This window comes from Rana temporaria, chromosome 5 (assembly GCF_905171775.1).
Source record: "Rana temporaria chromosome 5, aRanTem1.1, whole genome shotgun sequence".
NCBI lineage: Eukaryota > Metazoa > Chordata > Amphibia > Anura > Ranidae > Rana > Rana temporaria.
In genome coordinates, this window is record NC_053493.1 from 246,713,051 (window position 1) to 246,734,932 (window position 21,882).

The 21,882-nt window shown below is 43.8% G+C and overlaps 1 protein-coding gene across 1 annotated transcript in view; it reads left to right on the forward strand.

Annotated features, from left to right (window-relative positions):
• LOC120940694 (collagen alpha-1(IX) chain-like) overlaps positions 1–21,882 on the forward strand; it is a 145,588-nt gene that overhangs the window by 90,328 nt on the left and 33,378 nt on the right. The window contains exons 16-19 of the mRNA XM_040353686.1: positions 13,446–13,499; positions 15,823–15,867; positions 19,338–19,391; positions 19,486–19,539. Coding sequence (XP_040209620.1) covers positions 13,446–13,499; positions 15,823–15,867; positions 19,338–19,391; positions 19,486–19,539 — 207 coding nt within the window. The remainder of the gene's footprint in view (positions 1–13,445; positions 13,500–15,822; positions 15,868–19,337; positions 19,392–19,485; positions 19,540–21,882) is intronic.

Below are 21,882 nucleotides of genomic sequence, written 5' to 3' on the forward strand. Positions count from 1 at the left end.
AAAATTTCCAGGTAGAGTCTTTCAGGAATAGAAAAGCTCTTTCTTTAGGTCTAGCAAAGTAACTGAATAAGAAAAACAAACTTGAATTAGCCAATAACCATAAGCTCATGACTTTTTGCTTGAAGACGTAAAGTAGATTCAAAGATTTTCCACTAGTGTGATATTTCATAAGCTGGCTTATTTTATGTAAAAGTTGATTTTACTCATTTATAATGTAGGATATAGCACATTGTAGAATTTATGGTAATAGATTGTTTTTTATTATCATCCAATATTGTGTGTAGTAAAGTTCCATGCTAACAAAATACTGGATAGCATGAAAGGTCACACAACATTATACAGAGATGTTAGGAAATGAAAAAACATAAACCTAAATACATATATATTACATGTGCTATATTACCTTTCTTATGGAAAAAGTATGGCCTCTGCTTGTATCTGAATTGCATTTGTTTGTGAAAGATTTCTGTGGTTCATTTAGGAACCCAATGTATCAAGCCATATACAGGACATTTCTATAGTCTTATGTTTTCTGATTCATAGGGAAACGTGTCTCTTCCCTGGAATTTATCAAATTCACCAATAAGTTGTATAGAGAGGTCTCTATGTGGTCCATTGTATCCAGTATCATGACTTTGTGATGAATCTTATAGAGATCTGGCTTATCTCTGTGGCTGGGCCATGGGAGAGGGCTTGTTATTTTTTGCCATTTGATTGTTTTGGAAGTAGTATTCTACTTTGGTGGTATTCTAGGTGAAACATTCAACTGCTTTTCCCAGTCACTATTAAAGTTATTGTAAACGATCACTTTGTAAAACATCCCATTCAGTTTAAAATTGTAACAAAAAGCAAAACGTGTATGAATAGATTTTAAAAAAATTATAAATACCTTTTTTCCTTTTTTATAAATGATCACGTACCCTCTGTTCTCAGCTGCATAAGAGCTGGGGGAAGAGAAGCAATAGCACACTGAATCTCTCAATTTCTGCAAATGGCTGTGCAGCTGGAGTGTTTCAGGACATGTCTGATCATTGGAGGAGAGCAGACTGAGTTCCCAGCATAGCTAGAGAACTGACCACAGTGAGATCTCCTTCTTAGTGTGGTCAATTTTTATTAGGAAAGCAGAGGGACTGACAGATACACTTGGGATTTCCCACAAAGAAAGCAATGCAAAGAGAACAGGATACTTTCCCATACAAGTACATGGTACAACAGGCACATATCAGGAATGTGAAATTCTGGGGTAACAAACACTTTAAAGCAATTATAAAGTCTTGTTTTTTTTTAAGTAAAAATTACAAACATGTTATACTTACCTGCACTGTGCAGTTGATTGGTACAGAGAGGCCTGGATCCTCCTCTTCTCGGGTCCCTCTTTGGTGCTCCTGGCCCCTCCCTCCTGTTGAGTGCCTCCACAGCAAGCAGTTTGCTATGGGGGCACCCGAGCCGAATCAAAGCTCCCTGTAGCCATTCAGACACAGAGCCGTGGCCCAGCGCTGCACGCTTTCTCTTCTCATTGGCTGACTGACTTTGACAGCAGCGCGAGCCAATGGCGCCACACTGCTAACTCAGCCAATAAAGAGTGGGAAGTCCCGAGCAGCCGAGACATTCCTACAATATCTCTGAATCTAGATGGGGCTCAGGTTTGTATTAGGGGGGCAGAGGGGGGCTTCTGCACATAGAAGGCTTTTTATCTTAATGCATAGAATGCACTAAGATAAAAACCTTCTGCCTTTATAATCACTTTAGGACCATACGCGTTAGAGGAGCTCTTGTCAAGTTTTACTATTTAAATACTTTAACTTGAACATATTTTTATATCCAGAAATTAAAATATTTAGAAGGCCAACCTTCGCATACAAAAACTGTTAAAGGGATTGTAAAGGTTTGAGCCCAAAAAAATCTATAACAGCCAACAGGTGCAGTGAGTGTTGGTAATGCTGAATATACACTGTTCATTATGCTGCAGATGGAGACTCCATATAGGTTAGTATGTTAGGATTATAGGGCCAGATCCTCAAAAGAGATACTCCGACTTAACTGCTGTTCAGTCTGTGTGTAACTTTGGAAACGATCCTCAAAAGGCTTTTTCCAAAGTTAGACAGAAGATCCGGCATGTGTAATTGAATTACACTGCCTAATTTTAGGATGCAGTACCGCATCCGCCGCTGGGGGCATTTCGAGTCGAAATGCCGTTGCTAGTATGCAAATTAGCACTTAAGGCGATCCACAAAGCTTTCTAGCTTCCTTTTTGCGCCGTAAGTGTTATTTTGCAAGTGTAAAATTAGGGCTCGTTTTACAAAGTGTAAAGTTAGTCACACCTTGTAAAGGCCCATTCCAGCGACGGCATTTGGTATGCTTTCCCGAGGGAGAACTCCACGTCAATTTGTAAAAAACAAAACCGGCATGGGTTCCCCCCCAGGAGCATACCAGGCCCTTAGGTCTGGTATGGGTTGTAAGGGGACCCCCCCTACGCCGAAAAATCGACGTAGGGGGTCCCCTACAATCCATACCAGACCCGTATCCAAAGCACGCTACCCGGCCAGCCAGGAAGGGAGTGGGGACGAGCGAGCGCCCCCCCCCCTCCTGAGCCGTGCCAGGCCGCATGCCCTCAACATGGGGGGGTTGGGTGCTCTGGGGCAGGGGGGCGCACTGCGGGCCCCCCCACCCCAGAGCACCCTGTCCCCATGTTGATGAGGACAGGACCTCTTCCCAACAACCCTTGCCATTGGTTGTCGGGGTATGCGGGGGGGGGCTTATCGGAATCTGGGAGTCCCCTTTAATAAGGGGGCCCCCAGATACCGGCCCCCCACCCTAAGTGAATGGATATGGGGTACATCGTACCCCTATCCATTCACCTGGAGGCAAAAAGTAAAAGTTAATAAACACACAACACAAGGCTTTTTAAAATATTTTATTATTCTGCTCCGGACGCCCCCCCTGTCTTCGTTATTAGCTCTTTTACCAGGGGGGGCTTCTTCTTCCACTCTCCGGGGGTCTTCCGCTCTCCGGGGGTCTTCCGCTCTCCGGGGGGTCTTCCGCTCTCCGGGGGGGCTTCTCCGGACTCCGGGGGGGCTTCTCCGGACTCCGGGGGGCTTCTTCCATCTTCTCCCCTCTTCCGCTCTTGACTCGGCGAACCCCGGTTCTTCTGCAGCTCTCCGGTGCCTTCTTCTTCAGCGCTGGCTGCCTGCTATGTTTGTGTGTTAGCTCGATTTCAAACAGGCAGCCGGCACGGTCTTCTGTGACGCCAGGGTCTTCTGGTCTTCCGATGTTGCCTCGTCGCCTGTTGTCGCTGTAATGATGGAAGCGCGCCTTGCATCACATTTATATAGGCATCACCGTCCCATCATGCTCCGGTAGGTACCCACGTGGTGGGTGCCTACCCACGTGCACCCACCACGTGGGTACCTACCGGAGCATGATGGGACGGTGATGCCTATATAAATGTGATGCAAGGCGCGCTTCCATCATTACAGCGACAACAGGCGACGAGTCAACATCGGAAGAGGGGAGAAGAACAGAAGACCCTGACGTCACAGAAGACCGCGCCGGCTGCCTGTTTGAAATCGAGCTAACACACAAACATAGCAGGCAGCCAGCGCTGAAGAAGAAGGCACCGGACAGCTGCACAAGAACCGGGGTTCGCCGAGTCAAGAGCGGAAGAGGGGAGAAGATGGAAGAAGCCCCCCGGAGTCCGGAGAAGCCCCCCCGGAGTCCGGAGAAGCCCCCCCGGAGAGCGGAAGACCCCCGGAGAGTGGAAGAAGAAGCCCCCCCTGGTAATTGAGCTAATAACGAAGACAGGGGGGGCGTCCGGAGCAGAATAATAAAATATTTTAAAAAGCCTTGTGTTGTGTGTTTATTAACTTTTACTTTTTGCCTCCAGGTGAATGGATAGGGGTACGATGTACCCCATATCCATTCACTTAGGGTGGGGGGCCGGTATCTGGGGGCCCCCTTATTAAAGGGGACTCCCAGATTCCGATAAGCCTCCGCCCGCAGACCCCGACAACCAATGGCAAGGGTTGTCGGGAAGAGGTCCTGTCCTCATCAACATGGGGACAGGGTGCTCTGGGGTGGGGGGGCCCGCAGTGCGCCCCCCTGCCCCAGAGCACCCAACCCCCCCATGTTGAGGGCACGCGGCCTGGCACGGCTCAGGAGGGGGGGGGGCGCTCGCTCGTCCCCACTCCTTTCCTGGCCGGCCGGGTAGCGTGCTTTGGATACGGGTCTGGTATGGATTGTAGGGGGACCCCCTACGTCAATTTTTCGGCGTGGGGTGGTCTCCTTACAACCCATGCCAGACCTAAGGGCCTGGTATGCTCCTGGGGGGGGAACCCATGCCGTTTTTTTCTTTGAAAATTGGCATGGAGTTCTCCCTCAGGAATGCATGCCGCTGTCATTTTTTTTTCCCCGACGCAACTTTAAGCCGTCGCGATCCTCAAAAACTCGGCGTAACGTAACTTCGCGCATGCGCAGTACGGCCGGCGCGGGAGCGCGCCTCATTTAAATGGGACTCGCCCCATTTGAATAGGAACGCCTTGCGCCGGCGGAATTTTAGTTACACAGCCTGAAATTTCTAGATAAGTGCTTTGTGGATCAGGCACTTAGGTAGAAACTTTAAGGCAGTGTAACTTAAATTGGATTTTTTAAGTTACGTCAGGTTTTTGTGGATCTGGCCCACACTTCTGAACTCCAGATCACCAGGTGACATGCATACAATCAGTGCCAGCCCTCCACCGCAATCTTAAGCAGCTTACCAGATGGCAAGCTTTTCCAAACAATTGGCTATAGCCCAGCCACGGCCTTTGATACCTCAGGGACACTGGATGGAGCAATTCGTCTCTCCAGGACTCAAAGCATAAATACTCCTAGCGGTGGACTGCAGTTCAGCCACGGATTATGGCTCCCCAACACTGACGGATGGACCAGTAGCCTCCCCAATTAATGGATCATAAGGATACAAAAGAAGGACGCAATAGCGTAATACCGCAGGGTAACAGTTTAATAAAAAAAGTAATGTACTTACAAAATCATGAAATAAAAACAGCGTGTAATCGAGATATTTTCAAAAGGACGGCCGGCTTGAAGGAGCCCTCCTCCTTAGCGTGGTGACGTCACTGACGTAGCCTCCCAGACGCGTTTTGTCACTAGTCGGACGTTCTCAATCGACCCCCATTGAGACCTGTTGGCTGTTATAGATTTTCTTTATCGTACATCACGGGACACAGAGCGGCATATTCATTACTATATGGGTTATATGGAGTACCTTCAGGTGATGGACACTGGCAATCTCAAACAGGAAATGCCCCTCCCTATATAACCCCCTCCCAAAGGAGGAGTACCTCAGTTTTTACGCCAGTGTCTTAGGTGTTGGTCATGGTTTAGCTTGCCTCCGCATCCTTGGGATTAGGTGAGCTAACCGGTTCTGTCCAACGGCCTCAGCGCTAAAGTGGTCAGTAACCGGACCCCAAACCCTTGGGGTATAGCCCATAATGCTTTTCTTTTTAGAGAGCTGGACCCTGGGCCCAGAACTTAGAAACCTTTGGGGGCCTAATGTTTCTGTTGCCAGAGTGCTATATGGGCCCAGGACAGTGGATCCTTCATAGGAACCCAGGGCCTGAAGGTCTAGACGCCCCACGGAGATGGGGGAAGATTGGGCCTCTTGCTTGGCAAAGTCCTGCGGCATGGAGCAGGTAAGTGAGGGGAAACTTGCGGAACTTGGTTCTTAGCAGGTTTTTCTGGGGGGTCACAGGGGACATGCCTAAAGTTATGCGCTGCATCTGGCAAAGTAAGTCACATATCTTAATGATAGGATGTCTCTATGTGTTATTTCCCCATAAGAGGTGACCTCCCTGGTAGTATTGAAAAGCATTGAGTGGCTGTGTGTGTGTGTTCAAGAGAGCTGTGCTTACCTGCAAGCCTCCAGGCGATGCTGCATTGGTTCTTCCTCCTAGCCTGGATGACAGGCAAACGCTGGCCTCCTCGTGGGCTCCCTTCCCCCCATCCCCCCCCCGTCGGCGGGCGCGCGCGTCCCCGTGTTATGGGCGCAATTTCGCGCCGTTAGCTGAGGGGGGAAGGGCGGGTCAGTTGGTTTAAGGAAGGGGCGGCCCTTCCTTTCGTTCCATCAGCTCAGTTCATGCTGGAACTGAGGAGGAAGAGACCAGAGCGGCAGCACGGGGCGCAGAGGACACACAGTGGCCAAAAAAGATATTACAGTCTTCATAAGACTGTCTTGAAGCCTAGAAATAGGCTGTTCTTTTCTATCTCAGCAGTCTTTTTTGGCAATACTACTAAGGGGGACAGAATGTTTTTTCTTTCTTGGGTTTGAAAAAAAAAAAAAAAAAAAGATCCATTAAAGGGAGAGAAGGCATTTTTTTATCCCCCAAACGGGTTTTTGGGCAATAACTGTTTATAGTTCCAAACACCGATAAGTTAGCGGGCGTACCTCGGTATTGTACCATGGCATCCGGGTCAGAGGGTACAAGAGGTGGGGATTCCCCCAGAGAGTCTGAGGTCTCGGAAAAAATTATGCCGCTGCTTTCCCGAGAGGGAGCCTTGGGGCCATCGGGATCTGGGGCTGGAGCTGGCTCGGGTCAGTCCAACCCTAGGGTGGTCACGGACGAGGTATTGTCCACCTCTTTAAAGGAGATGGAAAAAACAATAGAAAAAATGATAACCATGGCTCTGCGGGGCAGAAATTGGAATAGATCTCTGTCGCCCGAGCGTGGACCCTCTGAGGAGGAGGTCCTTTCCGCAGGGGAATTGGAAGACCTCTTGGACAAGGACCAAGCAGGTTCGGGGATCGAGGATCCGGATACAGGGGAGTCTGGGGCAGTCTCCCAAAGGGAGAGCTGGTGGGTTCAAGCCTTAACGGACTTGGTCCATAGTGCTTTCAACTTGCCAGTACCAGATCTCCAAGTATCGACTGTTTCAGCTTTGGGCTCACTAAGGGCGCCTCAAAACAACGCAGTTTTTCCGATCCATCCTCTGCTAGAGGAAGTTTTGTTCCAAGATTGGATCAAGCCAGATAGAATCTTTTTACCACCTAAAAGATTCTCTGCCTTATATCCTATGGAAGATACATTTTCCAAGAGATGGGCAACCCCTGCGGTGGACGCAGCCATCTCATGTGTTAACAAATCTTTAACATGCCCTGTAGAAAACATACAGGTGTTCAAGGATCCGGTTGATAAACGCTTGGAAGCACTACTTAAAAACTCCTTCACTACTGCAGGGGCAGTAGTGCAGCCAGCTGTGGCTGCGATTGGGGTTGCACAAGCATTATCGGATCAAACTAAGCAGATGCTTAAACTTATTCCTGCCCAGCAGGCAGAAGAATTTTCGGATGTCCCTAGGGCCATACGCTTTACGGTAGATGCGATTAAGGATTCTATCCAGCAAGCGTCACGTTTATCGTTATCCCTTATCCATATGAGAAGACTCTTATGGTTAAAAAGCTGGGAGGCCGAGCCCCCATGCAAGAAGCTCCTGGTAGGGTTCCCCTTCCATGGAGGACGACTCTTCAGAGAAGACCTGGATAAATACATTCAGACCATTTCAAGCGGCAAAAGTACTCTTTTGCCAACCAAGAAGAAGTTTCAGGGGCCTGCGTTTAAACGACAGCACTCCCCTGGGCAGGGGCCCTCTAATGCCAAACAGTATCGACGGCCTCCTGCAAGATCAAACTTTAACTTCAACAGCAGATCGCAGGGACAGGCTGCTAGAGGCAAGAAGCAGTGGTTTCGCAAACCAGCAAAACCAGCCCCCAAGCCGACCTTATGAAGGGGCGCCCCCACCCACGAAGGTGGGGGGAAGGCTGCGTCTCTTTTCAGAGGTTTGGGAAGCCAGCATTCCCGACAAGTGGGTACGGTCTTCCGTGGCCACGGGCTACAAATTAGACTTCCTAAGGTTTCCTCCTCCTCATTTCCAGGAGTCAAGGATTCCAAACGATCCGGAGAAGGGAGCCGCATTAATGACGGCATTAAATCATCTACTCTCCCAGGAAGTAATAATAGAGGTACCAGTCCTAGAACAAGGGCTGGGTTTCTGCTCCAACCTATTCATCGTCCCAAAGTCCAATGGAGATGTCAGGCCAATTTTGGACCTAAAGATGGTAAATGCATACCTAAAGGTCCGCTCATTTCGGATGGAATCCGTGCGGTCAGCAGCTGCCACACTCCAAAAGGACGACTTCATGGCTTCCATAGACATAAAGGATGCCTACCTTCATGTTCCAATTTATCAGCCACATCAAAGATATCTACGCTTTATGGTGGCTTCGCGTCATTTCCAGTTCGTGGCGCTTCCCTTTGGGTTGGCTACGGCCCCCCGGGTGTTCACGAAGGTCCTAGCCCCAATCCTAGCCAAGCTAAGGATCCAAGGGGTCACGATCCTAGCGTACCTGGACGACCTCCTAGTCATAGATCACTCGTCTCCTGGCTTGGAACGAGCAGTGGCCCTCATGGTCCAATACCTCGAGAGGTTCGGCTGGGTCCTAAATCGAGAAAAGTCAGCATTCCAGCCCACAAGGCAGTTGGAATATCTCGGCATGAGGTTAGACACAGAACAACAAAGGGTGTTTCTACCTCTGATGAAGGTCAAAGCCATCAAGGAATTAATCCTACTGGTTCTAAGCAAAAAGGAACCGACTATTCGCCTATGTATGCGGTTACTAGGCAAGATGGTGGCCACATTCGAGGCGGTACCGTACGCCCAGAGCCACACTCGCATCCTGCAGGCAGCCATCCTGTCAGCATGGAGCAGGAGGCCACAGGCCTTGGATATCCCTTTGCCGTTCTCATCAAGAGTCCGACAAAGTCTGTGTTGGTGGTTAGACCCTCAGAATCTAGTGAAGGGGAAGTCTTTCAGTCCAGTGGCTTGGAAGATAGTAACCACAGACGCCAGCCTGACGGGCTGGGGAGCAATTTTGGATGGTTGCACTCGCCAGGGTACTTGGGCAAAGCCAGAGAGGCAGTTGCCCATCAATATCTTGGAGCTCAGAGCTGCTCGACTAGCCCTCAGGGCTTGGAGTCCAAATTGCAGGGGTTCCCGGTGAGAATTCAATCATACAATGCCACGGCCGTGGCATACATAAATCACCAAGGGGGAACCAAGAGTCAAGCCGCTCAGAGAGAGGTGAGCTTGATTCTCCTATGGGCAGAGGCTCATGTGCCCTGCATATCGGCAATATTCATTCCAGGAGTGGACAACCTTCAGGCGGACTTCTTAAGTCGCCAGACTCTGTTGCCGGGGGAATGGTCTCTACATCCACAAATCTTTCAAGCACTCTGCCAAAGATGGGGAGTGCCGGACGTGGATGTCATGGCATCGAGACTCAACAAGAAGCTAGACAGGTTCATATCCCGCTCAAGGGATCCGATGGCCTGCGGAACCGATGCGCTGGTTTGCCCTTGGCATCAGTTCAAACTTCTTTATGCTTTTCCCCCGCTCCAGTTACTACCCCGCCTGCTGCGCAGGATCAGGGTGGAGCACATACAAGTTATCCTGGTAGCTCCAGCATGGCCCAGAAGGGCATGGTATTCACTAATCCTAAAGATGGTAGTGGGAGACCCTTGGACTCTTCCTCTACGGCCAGACCTGCTATCGCAAGGTCCGATCCTCCACCCTGCCTTACGGCATCTAAATTTGACGGCCTGGAGGCTGAATCCCTGATTCTCAGGGGTAGAGGTCTGTCTCAGAAAGTCATCTCTACCCTAATCAGAGCCAGGAAACCGGTCTCTAGGGTGATTTACTACAGGGTCTGGAAGGCCTATGTAGGTTGGTGTGAGTCCAAGCGATGGCTTTCTCGCAAATTTACCATCGATAGAGTATTACGTTTTCTCCAGCTCGGAGTGAATAAAGGACTGGCATTAAGCACAATCAAGGGACAGATTTCAGCTTTTTCAGTGTGGTTTCAGCGGCCGCTGGCCACCCACTCGTTAGTTAAGACCTTCATTCAAGGGGTCTTACGTATTAATCCTCCAGTTAAATCCCCGCTTTGTCCGTGGGATTTAAATCTTGTTCTGTCAAGTTTACAGAAACAACCTTTTGAGCCGTTGGCTGAAATTCCTTTGGTTCTACTGACAAGGAAGTTAGTATTTTTGGTCGCCATAGTTTCCGCCAGAAGAGTATCGGAACTGGCAGCCTTATCCTGTAAGGAACCATATCTTATTTTACATAAGGACAAGGTCGTTCTCCGCCCTAATCCTTCCTTCCTACCAAAGGTTATATCCAGTTTTCATCTAAACCAGGATTTGGTATTACCATCCTTCTTTCCTAAACCTACTTCCAGAAAGGAAGGGTTGCTGCATACCTTGGATATTGTCAGGGCCATGAGGGCCTATCTTAAAGCTACAGAGAAGATCCGGAAAACAGATGTGTTGTTCATTTTACCGGATGGGCCCAAGAAGGGGCAGGCAGCTGCAAAATCCACCATCTCAAGGTGGATTAAGCAGTTAATCACTCAGGCCTACGGCTTGAAGGGGTTGCCTCCTCCGTTATCATTAAAGGCTCATTCTACTAGGGCCATGGGCGCCTCCTGGGCAGCACACCACCAGATCTCTATGGCTCAAGTTTGCAAGGCGGCAACCTGGTCTTCTGTCCACACGTTTACAAAATTCTACCAGTTGGACGTACTGATACAGCCTTTGGGCAGGCAGTGCTGCAGGCTGCAGTTTGAGACCCTCGGATTCCGGGGGCTCCCCTTTTTGAGTTAAATTTAAAATTTAAAATTATTTTTCTCAACTAAGTTGGATTTATTATGATTTGAGTATATCTCTAAATTAAATCCTTTTGTCTTGGAGATGTTCTCCCTCCCCTCATTGTAAGCATTGCTTTGGGACATCCCATATAGTAATGAATATGCCGCTCTGTGTCCCGTGATGTACGATAAAGAAAAAGAGATTTTTAATACAGCTTACCTGTAAAATCTTTTTCTTGGAGTACATCACGGGACACAGAGCTCCCACCCCTCTTTTGGGGACCATTTTGGGAGGCATACTGCTTGCTACAAAACTGAGGTACTCCTTCTATGGGAGGGGGTTATATAGGGAGGGGCATTTCCTGTTTGAGATTGCCAGTGTCCATCACCTGAAGGTACTCCATATAACCCATATAGTAATGAATATGCCGCTCTGTGTCCCGTGATGTACTCCAAGAAAAAGATTTTACAGGTAAGCTGTATTAAAAATCTCTTTTTTTTGGGCTCAATCCTAAAAATATTTTTCTTTACTGATTTATTGGTTTATATTATGGTTTAGAGTTTTGTGGCGCGGCTTTTTATTTTTCATTGTCTATTGTGTGTATCGCACGTTAGCTGCTGCCTTTAGTTCATTTGTGTAGTAGCGCGGTTTTTCCTTTTTTCGATTGTAAAGGTTTGTTTTTTATTTTCTAAATAGGTTCCTTTAAGCTAGTGCATTGTTGGTTCACTTACCTATTTCTTCGATTTCCCTTCCAAATGTTTTTTCTTTGTCTTCTTTGTCTGAATTTCTCACTTCCTGTTCCTCCTCAGTAAGCTGTTCTGGCTGACTAACCCCCAGCCAGAGCAGCTTGGATGATGGGGGCAAGCTTACTGAGGAGAAACAGGAAGTGAGAAATTCAGACAAAGATAAAAACATTTAGAAGGGAAATCGAAGGAAAAGGTAAGTGAACCAACAATGCACTAGCTTAAAGGAACCTATTTAGAAAATTAAAAACAAACCTTTACTACCCCTTTAATATTGTTTCAGTTCATCTGATTGTAACGCATTTGTTTAAGCATAAAAACCTTTTTACCTGCAAAAGGTTTGGGGTAGCCACAAACACCTGACTCCCAATGACCTGAAAATTATATTGAAACACATAGCATCTTTTCTCACGGTCTGATTTTAGGCTGCACTCTTATCAGTTATAGACAAATTTTCTTATAGGTTCTGCTTTTTGTTGGCTCCTGTTAACCACATTACCCTTTAAACCTATGGAAGTTCTTCTGCATGTATCTTCATTTAGATAGTTTTTTTTGTTTTTTAAAATTTGGAGAAAAATAAAAGTACAGCATATTTGATGGGGAATGTAGTTTTATGCCCTGTACACACGATCGGTTCATCTGATGAAAACGGACCGATGGATCGTTTTCATCGGACGAACCGATCGTGTGTGGGCCCCATCAGTTTTTTTTCCATTGGTGAAAAAAATAGAACCTGTTTTTAATTTTTCGTATGGTTAAAAAACTGATAGAAAAAAAACGAACGTCTGTGGGGAAATCCATTGGTTAAAAATCCACGCATGCTCAGAATCAAGTCGACGCATGCTCGGAAGCATTAAACTTAATTTTTCTTTGCACGTCGTTGTGTTTTACGTCACCGCGTTGGACACAATCAGATTTTTAACTGATGGTGTGTAGGCAAGACTGATAAAAGTCAGCTTCATCGGATATCTGATGAAAAAATCCATCGGTTCGTTTTCATCAGACAAACCGATCCTGTGTACAGGGCATAAGTGTAGTAGCACTTTTAGCTAGATTCACAAGGAGTTAAACCGGCGTATCAGTAGATACGCTGTCGTAACTCTGAATCTAATCCGTCGTATCTTTAAGTGTATTGTCAAAATGAGATACACTTAAATGTAGCTAAGATACGACAGCCTGCGCTAGGGGCGTGAACACTGATTTACGCCTAGAATGTGTAAATCAGCGAGATACACCTATTCACGAACGTACGCTTGCCCGTCGCAGTAAAGATACGCCGTTTACGTAAGGCGTTTTCAGGCGTAAAGTTAGTCGAAGAAAAAGCTGGCCTAGCCAATGTTAAGTATGGACGTCGTTCCCGCGTCAAATTTTGAAAATGTTACGTTGTTTAAGTCGTCCGTGAATGGGGCTGGACGTAATTTACGTTCACGTCGAAACCAATAAGTCCTTGCGGCATACTTTGGAGCAATGCACACTGGGATATGTCCACGGACGGCGCATGCGCCGTTCGTTAAAAACGTCAATCAGGTCCGGTCATGGTTTATTTACATAAAACACGCCCACCTCTTCACAATTTGAATTAAGCGCGCTTACGCCGGCCCATTTACGCTACGCCGCCGTAACTTAGAAGGCAAGTGCTTTGTGAATACAGCACTTGCCTCTCTGACTTACGGCGGCGTATCGTAAATACGATACGCTACGCCGGCTCAAAAATACGCCGCCCTACGTGAATCCAGCTATTTGAGTTCAAGTGGTTATGTCATTGACTACAAGGCAAATAGTAAGTTACCAGTTGAGCATGTTTTCCAATACTTCTTATTTTAGGAATAATGGGACAACCTGAAATGTTGTTGAAACTGCATACTGCAAGTAAAAAAAATACCTGAGAAAATAGCATATGAATATAATAGTGTACATTTTGATTGAACATTTGGCTTTTCCAAGCTATGATATTCACATTTGTTTACAGGAACATAACAATAACACATATATTCTATCTTCACAGGGGGATAAAGGTGGGCCAGGATTTTCAGGAAGCCAAGGAGAAAGGGGATATTTGGTAATACTCTAGCAAATTCTTTGTTTATATTTACAATATACGTTATTCAAATTACTTCTCACAATGTCACGTTCTACCATTCAGTTTTTATCCAAAGTGAATTGTAATAATCACATGTGTACAGTCTTAAATATTATATTTAGTAGCATGGAAACTAATGATCAATGCACACACTTGCAAAATGTCTGTTCAAAAAGTGTAATACTTCTAGTTCCTACTGCCCCAGTATGTGAACGTTTAAAGTTTTCAGGAGAGGGGGCAGTAGGACAGAGGTTTCCTGAAATATTGGTAGTTAGAGTGGGCTATGGGTAATTGAGATTGATTTGAAAGTATTTCAGTTTCTGATTGTAAAAGAGGTATGCCTATGTTTAGACAGGATAACAACAAGCAACGTGAGAAAAGTCTTTAAAGACTTTAAAGACCGTTTCCCCCCAAAAATGTAATGTCAGCAGCTACAAATGCTGTTGTTCAGGAATCCAGCTCTGTCCTCACCCGATCCGATCCTTCAGTAGCCTTCGGATCCAGGCACCGGTATTTTGCGGCTTTGCAGCCGGCTTCTCACTGCGCATGTGCGAGCCATGCTGTGCTTTGTGAATGGTCTCACAGGCCCCAGAAGGATGCGGTCTATGATCTGACCAGAATTGGGAGCGTATACCTATCAAAACCCGGTGCCTGCTACCCCCCACCCCCTGCCAATTGTTAAAAAGACAGGGGGAGGAGGAAAACACACAGAACTTCCCCTTTTGGGTGAATTTCTGCTTTAAAGTGTTGAGATTTCAGCAAATTCATTTAGAAATAGTTTTATTTGCGATGCTGTAATTTGGATACATGTAGATATAGGCCCAGATTCTCATACATTAGCGCTGCTCCTGGGCAGCGTAATGTATGAGCTCTACGTTACACCGCCGCAGGTCTACAGGTTTAAATCCTGATTCTCAGAACACTTACCTGTAAACTTGCGGCGGTGTAGCGTTAGATTGCTCGGCGCAAGCCCGCCCAATTCAAATGGGGCGGGCACCATTTAAATTAGGCGCGCTCCCGCGCCGAGCGTACTGCGCATGCTCCGTCGGGTAAATTACCCGACGTGCATTGCGCTAAATGACGTCGCCCCGACGTCATTTGCCTAGATGTATACGTAAATGGCGTCCAGCGCCATTCACGGACGTCTTACGCAAACGACGTTATTTTTATTCAATTCGACGCGGGAACGACGGCCATAGTTAACATTGGTTGCGCCTGCTAATTAGCAGGGGCAACCTTACGCGTCGGGTACGCTACGCAAACGACGTTAATTCGCTGCGTCGACCTCGCGTATGTTCGGGAATCGCCGTACTTACCTCATTTGCATAGACGACGGGGAAAAGCGACGATGCGACACCTAGCGGCGGGAAAAAAATTACTTTTAAGATCTGACAGCGTAAGAGCCTTACGCATGTCAGATCTAATGGGTACCTATGCGCAACTGATTCTGAGAATCAGTCGCATAGATACCCGGGGCCAGATGAGGTGTTACGACGGCGCAAATGGTGTTGCGCCGTCGTAACGCCTTTGAGAATCTGGCCCATAGTGTTTGCAGGTCTGAGAATGTTTAATTATCACCATATTGAAGTTCAGGGTGACCTCCTCAGCCTTACAGTTATGACTAACTAGTACTAGTCAATTTCTTGTCAATTCGGTTTAAAATGTATGTTGTAACAAAAGCACACAGGAGGCTGCCACTGTTCCAGTTTTTTTATTTTATGAAACATATTTGTACTCACGTTTTTTATATGATTACAGTAATTGTGAACATTTATGCACTTATACAATTTTGTACAACTGTTTGAGTTCAATAAACAGTGTTTATGGGTCATGTGGGAAGAGGGGAGTGACTTACATGTTCCCCCATAACAGGAAGTATCAAGTATGCTATTTAACTTCTCTGACTGAATAAAGCATGGGTCTTCAAACTACGGCCCTCCAGTTGTTCAGGAACTACAATTCCCATCATGCCTAGTCATGTCTGTGAAGGTCGGTGTGTTACAATGCCTCATGGGATGTGTAGTTCTAAAAACAGCTGGAGGGCCGTAGTTTGAGTATCCCTGGAAAGCATTGAGAAAGTGACAGCAAGGGGGAAAGTAAGTATAAGCAGCTTCAGGGATCAACATCAAAGTTAACCTTTTCCTTTGCTTGATATTGCAAAAAAACATTACTTTATATTAAACTTTTTAAAATGGTGTATCTTATGTGCTTTGGAGACAATTATAAATTTGCTCATAAATTATATTTTTTTTGTTTATTATTACTTGAAAGCCTTCCTTTGACTATCATACTTTTAATTCAGGGTTACCTTGGAGTTCTAGGAGATCCAGGAGAGTCGGGAATAAAGGTCAGTATTATGTTTAGATAAGTATGACATGTAAAAAGACTGTTAAATATAACATACAATTTTTTTTTGTTGTTGTTGTTAAATCTAGAATTAGTGATTAATTATGCTTATTCTAAGTCCCTTTATGTATTTCCTTTATTATGTTCACTTTTAAAAATTAATTTGAACTTTCAGTGGTGGATTAATAAGGGTCTGTATGGAATAGGTCCCTTTCTTAACCACAAGGAAATTTGTCCTGTTTCCAACTTTGTGCAGCAGTTGCAGATGCTTGCAACAGATCCTGCAATTTTTGCGCTTGTTGCAGCTACAGCTGATATCACTATGCCTATGAATCCAGATGTTTCTGTGGAGAGACTCAGAGGGGGGGCGGGGGCATCTCAATACTGTACAAATTGTTTGTTTATCTGACTGCAAAATTGCCTTTTTATGCTACCTTGGTAACGGGACTTAGGTGGTGAGATTTGTCACCTAGAAGCATGCTCAGACTTTAATTTATTTTATGTTTCTTGTGGCAAAAATCGGCATAGCGACCACCTGGAAGAAATCGGTGATAGATCTAGCTGTTATAAAATGCAAGCTGACATGGATCATGCTCAATGAAAAGCTGGTCAGTATATTGAAAGATAGTTCTGCTAGGTTTGACCGTGTTTGGGATCCTTGGATTAAATACTTTCAACTTCCAGTTGATTGAGGAGTGCGGGCGGAAAAGGTGGGATTTCAGGCTACCTTTTTTTTTCCTTTTCTTTCACTGATCTTCTTATCTTTACCTTTTCTTCTTCTCACCCCTTCCCTTTTTTTCTCTCTCTTCTTTTTTCCTTTCCTTTCTTTTGTTTCCTTGATCCTACCTAGCTACTTCAAAAGCTCTCTTTTTAGAGCACTCTGTAAACTCACGACCCATGCCAGCTGGCCACTGGGTGATGGGGATGTCGAGATTTTATTCCCCCCCCCCTTGTTGAGAGCCCCTACGTAGGATTGTTGTATGTTTTTACAAGAGTTTTTGTTGCTATGTTGTACTTTTATATAGCGATCCTCTGTAATTGTAGATGACTGCGTGGTATACAGTAATAGTCAGATCTCTTCGTTTTTTCATTGATGCTTTGATATGTTCCACCTCTATTGTGGGCCTTTCTTACTCTTTGACATCATATTTTTTTTTGGAAAAACTCTCAAATAGGAAGTAAAGTCTTCCTTTTTAATTGTACCTACAGGTAAATCTATAATAAGGCTTACTTGAAGGTACTGTAAATATCTCCTAAACTTGCACAGTTTAGGAGATATTTACTATATATACGCTGACGTCATCTGCGCATGTGTTCTGAAGAAAAGGCAGCCTGTGCCATTTCTTCAGGGCCCTGTGCCATGACCGGCGGTTTCCACGTGCATGCATGGGAGTGACATCATTGCGGCTTCCGACCAGAAGCACTGTGGAAGATGTCAGCCCAATGGTGTGCAAGCGCCACTGTGGAGGCTTCGATTAAAGGTAAGTATTTCATAATGAGCTAGTATGCAATACATACTTGCTCATTATGGCTTTATTATTATTTTTTTTGTTTTTTTTTTAATAGGGTTTTTAACCTCTCTAATAAACATTTTGAAATAAATATATATATATATATATATATATATATATATATATATATATATATATATATATATATATATATATATATATATATATATATATATATATTATGTTTATTTTTAGTCTTATTTGAAAGCCCAGCATGATTTAAAATGTGGGTAATATTGTGGGTAATATTGTGGGTAATCTGTATTCATCTGTATTCATTGAAAAATAAAGATTTTAAGTAAATAAAAATAGATATGCCTGAATTCACAAAGCTTTTACAAAAGGATAACAATCTTTACTTTAGCCATGTCATTTTCAAATTACTGTCACTTTTGTTAAATAAGTAGCCTTATCTTGATGTGTTAGCTTTGTAATTGGAACCAAATATACAAACTTTAAAAAAAAAAAAACCCTGATTAAGAAAATAAAGTTACCTTTTAAGTGACCTTTGTCACTTTGCTAAAGTTGATGAAATAATGTTACCCTGTAAAAGAATAAAGGGAAAACTTAGTTCTCCATCTGGCTGTGCCAATAAGCACAACTAATTTTTGAATAATCCTCATCTGAAGTGTCTTCTGGAAATGTTCTGGGTGCCCTGCAGCGCTCAGTGGTTCTTATCTGTACAGGACAAGGGAGTTTAGCAGGAAGAACCATTGAGTGCTGTGGGCAACACAACAAATCGACATCCCCATATCACTTTCAGAAGACAATTCAGATGGGTATTTTATCATTTTTTTATTTTACAGAAGTAACTTAAGATTTGCAGAATTACCTGCTGAAGTTAATGTTATTCTCCAAAATATTGGCCAACTGGCTCAGGGGGGGGTGGGGGATTGTTCGGCCCAACTCTATTAAAGAACACTCACATAGTAGAGGCCTAAATAAATTCTATGATATCAGAACAAAGGGCTAAGGTTTTACAGTTTGCTCTGTGCATTCTAAAGTTACTATTTATCTAAGAATGTCAGCTACTTGGGTGTAACTTTAGGTACACTGGAACTTTAGGTACAATACACCCATTTACAGTTGGTGGTTACTTTTGGGCTCAGTTATATTTATACAACAAGGAGTAATCACTTTGATTTCTTATAATGAAAGCACCACAATCGTGGAAATTTTCTTTGCTAAAGGTATGTTTGACCTAAAAGTTCTTTCCCATACACATAGGAATCAGATTTTGAAGACTGGATTGTTCCTAGAGACGCAATCTGGTTTTCACGCCCAGCCATACTGTGCCAGAAAAAATATCTACATACAGAACCAGTCAGTTAGTTAATGGGTATACAGATGTTTATTTATACCTTCTAGAAGCTGCGGAAAGTGCATATAAATAATGTTACATCTAAATGCTGTGATGGTTGTTTTGTTTCCTGATAACAAGGTAATGATGTTGTAGTTTTTTGGCGACATCTAGATAATAATAATTTGGGGCATGTGAGCCTAAATACAGGACGAGGGGTCATAAAGGACTTTCCAGAACACCTTTTATTTTAAAATTTTCAGTAAATCATGACGTTAAAATTTAGGTCAGTGTTCAATCCTCTGCCTCCCAACTTTCCTTAAAGTTGAAATCATACTCTATATTATTCCCTAAATAAATACTAATTTGTTATAGCTCCATGTGCATTCTATCCACACCTTTTTGAAATCATGGTATTGAAACTCTACCTATCTGTGGGTGACTGCTAGAGAAATATTGCTGTCTTGGTCACCTCCCTGCATTTAGCTTACTCACTGACAGCCGGACCGGAAACCGGACTTCTGTGTTTACAATTGATTGTGGTGAGCAAGGCACCAAAGGGTCTGAGCCAGAGGTGGTGGAACTGAGTTCCACCTGAAAAAAAGCCCTGACTATAACAATTTTGGAGTCATTATTAAAGATATTGTTTTTTTTATACAGGGTATAATAGGATTGTCTGGTATTCCCGGTGTTCGAGGTCGTTATGGAAAAGATGTGAGTCATAATTGAAAGAATGTTTTGCTCCATTCTGTTTGCTGTTCTCTGCATTCACAGTCTAACTCCAAATATATCAAATGTAAACTTTCAGGGTGTCCTTGGTGTACGTGGCAAGGAAGGAGATATTGGACTTTTTGGATCAAAGGTATGCTGCAAACATACACTTTCAGTGTTTTCACTACAGTTCTTCACTTGGTTGTTAAACTAGATAAAATAAACCACTGCCTTCATAGGACTTTAAACAATTTGTATGGTATGATAGTTTAAAACCTTAATATATACAGTATATCTGCACACATTCACTTATCCTATGTCCACATCTCATAAATCTTTAGCACAGAGAATAGGGCTCTCCCCCCAAATTATTTAGTCATACCTAAAAGAATAATAAACCCTTGAGATAAGATTTAAGAGTAACACCACTTTTGTTGAGATAAAAAAGCATTCCCTCCTGGGTCATCTATGTACATTGAAAGGATTTTTGCAAACTTTGTTGCAAAGTCCTACCTTTTGATAATGAAAAAAATATGTAAGTGCAGCGCAATAAAAGTCCATATAAAAGTAACTGAAGATGACACCCAGTGATTCAGCAAAAACTCTTCAAACAAACGTGATGTAACCTCCACCAACAAGAGAGATGCTTCCTTACCAGATGGGATGGACCATTTGCGTTAACAACTGGTCAAAACAGCTTGGTCTCACCATAGGATAGAAGACGCGGATGGATCCAGCAGAGTGGTAAGTAATCCGATCAGATGGGATGGGCAATTAGCATTACCAACTGGTCAAAACAGCTTGGTCTTAGCATAGGAGAGAAGATGCGAATGGATCCAGCAGAGTGGTAAGTAATCCGATCAGATATGAAAAACAGAAAGCACAATCTCAGTGTAGACTGTTTGTATTTTATTTCAAGGGTAAAAAAGTTCACTATATGTTTGGGACTCTCACCATGGTTACCGCGTCTGTATATCTAGAAGTCGGGTGACGCCTTGGCTCCACCCACCGCTGACGAAGTCCAATCGAACGTAACCTGCTTACGGGGGAGGAGCTTTGTGACGTCACCCGCGTCCTTTCCATTGCCGTTTGCGGCTGTACACCAAGGCTATATGCCATGCTTTTTTATGGTTTTAATCTCATTCGCTATACCAGACGGTAGTCCTCCAGTGGATTTCCCTGTGCCTATTGTCCAGTCCAGGATTTTTGCTGTATAGTGAACTTTTTTACCCTTGGTATAAAATACACAAACAGTCTACACTGAGATTGTGTTTTCTGTTGTTTTTTCATATCTAATCGGATTATTTACCACTCTGCTGGATCCATTCGCATTTTCTCTCCTATGCTGAGACCAAGCTGTTTTGACCAGTTGGTAATGCTAATGGCCCATCCCATCTGATCGGATTACTTGCCACTCTGCTGGATCCATCCGCGTCTTCTCTCCTATGGTGAGACCAAGCTGTTTTGACCAGTTGTTAATGCAAATGGTCCATCCCATCTGGTAGGGAAGCATTTCTCTTGTTGGTGGAGGTTACATCACTTTCGTTTGAAGAGTTTTGGCTGTATCACTGGTGTCATCTTCAGTTACTTTTATATGGACTTTCATTGCGCTGCACTTACATATTTTTTTCATTTGCTACATTTTGAGGTCGTTATTACCTTTTTTTGTGTTTAGCTTGTGTTTAGCTTGCAATATTTTTAACTGTATTATTTGTGCACTGATTTTTGCTTTTATTGTCTACCTTTTGATAACTCTGAAGGAATAGCTGTTTGTTTGCCTGTGTCCATATGCAAAGTAAATCTGTATGGGAGTGGTTTTTATCATTTCTGGGGGACAATCTGTACACCATCTGTGTACAGCACGCCTCCAGGTTGTTATATTGAATTTAATTTTTCAGAAAAATTACAGCACTGCACATTGTAAATGAAAGGTTATTTTTAATACAGTACTATTTCATTACAATATGACTTGTGTCGCAATTGTATATGCTATATATATATATATATATATATATATATATATATATATATATATATATATATATATATATATATATATATATATATTTATTATACATACATCATTTTTTTTCTGATTTTTTTTCTCATGAAAGTGCAGTTACCCTTTAGCATTTCTTTAGAATTCTTACCAATTTCCTGTTACATTAAGTAGAGTTCTCTTTTTCTTTCCTTCTCTCCTGTTATGTTCTGTATTGTTAAAGCAGAATTAAACCCTCCTATCCTTTACAAAGGAGCTGCCATTTTAGCATCTGCGTAAGCTGCAGTTGCCATTGTGCTGCACATGAGATCATATATGACACAAACAATGTATTTGATGGCTTGACAATATTATTAAAAGCTCAAACAACTGTGATGGTTATCAATCATGGGTTTAGTTCGTATTACGTATGTCAAGTTGTAAAAAAATTGTGAACTATTAGGAATTTCAGATTTTGTTTGCATATCAAATGTGAAATGATCTTTATCAAACAAT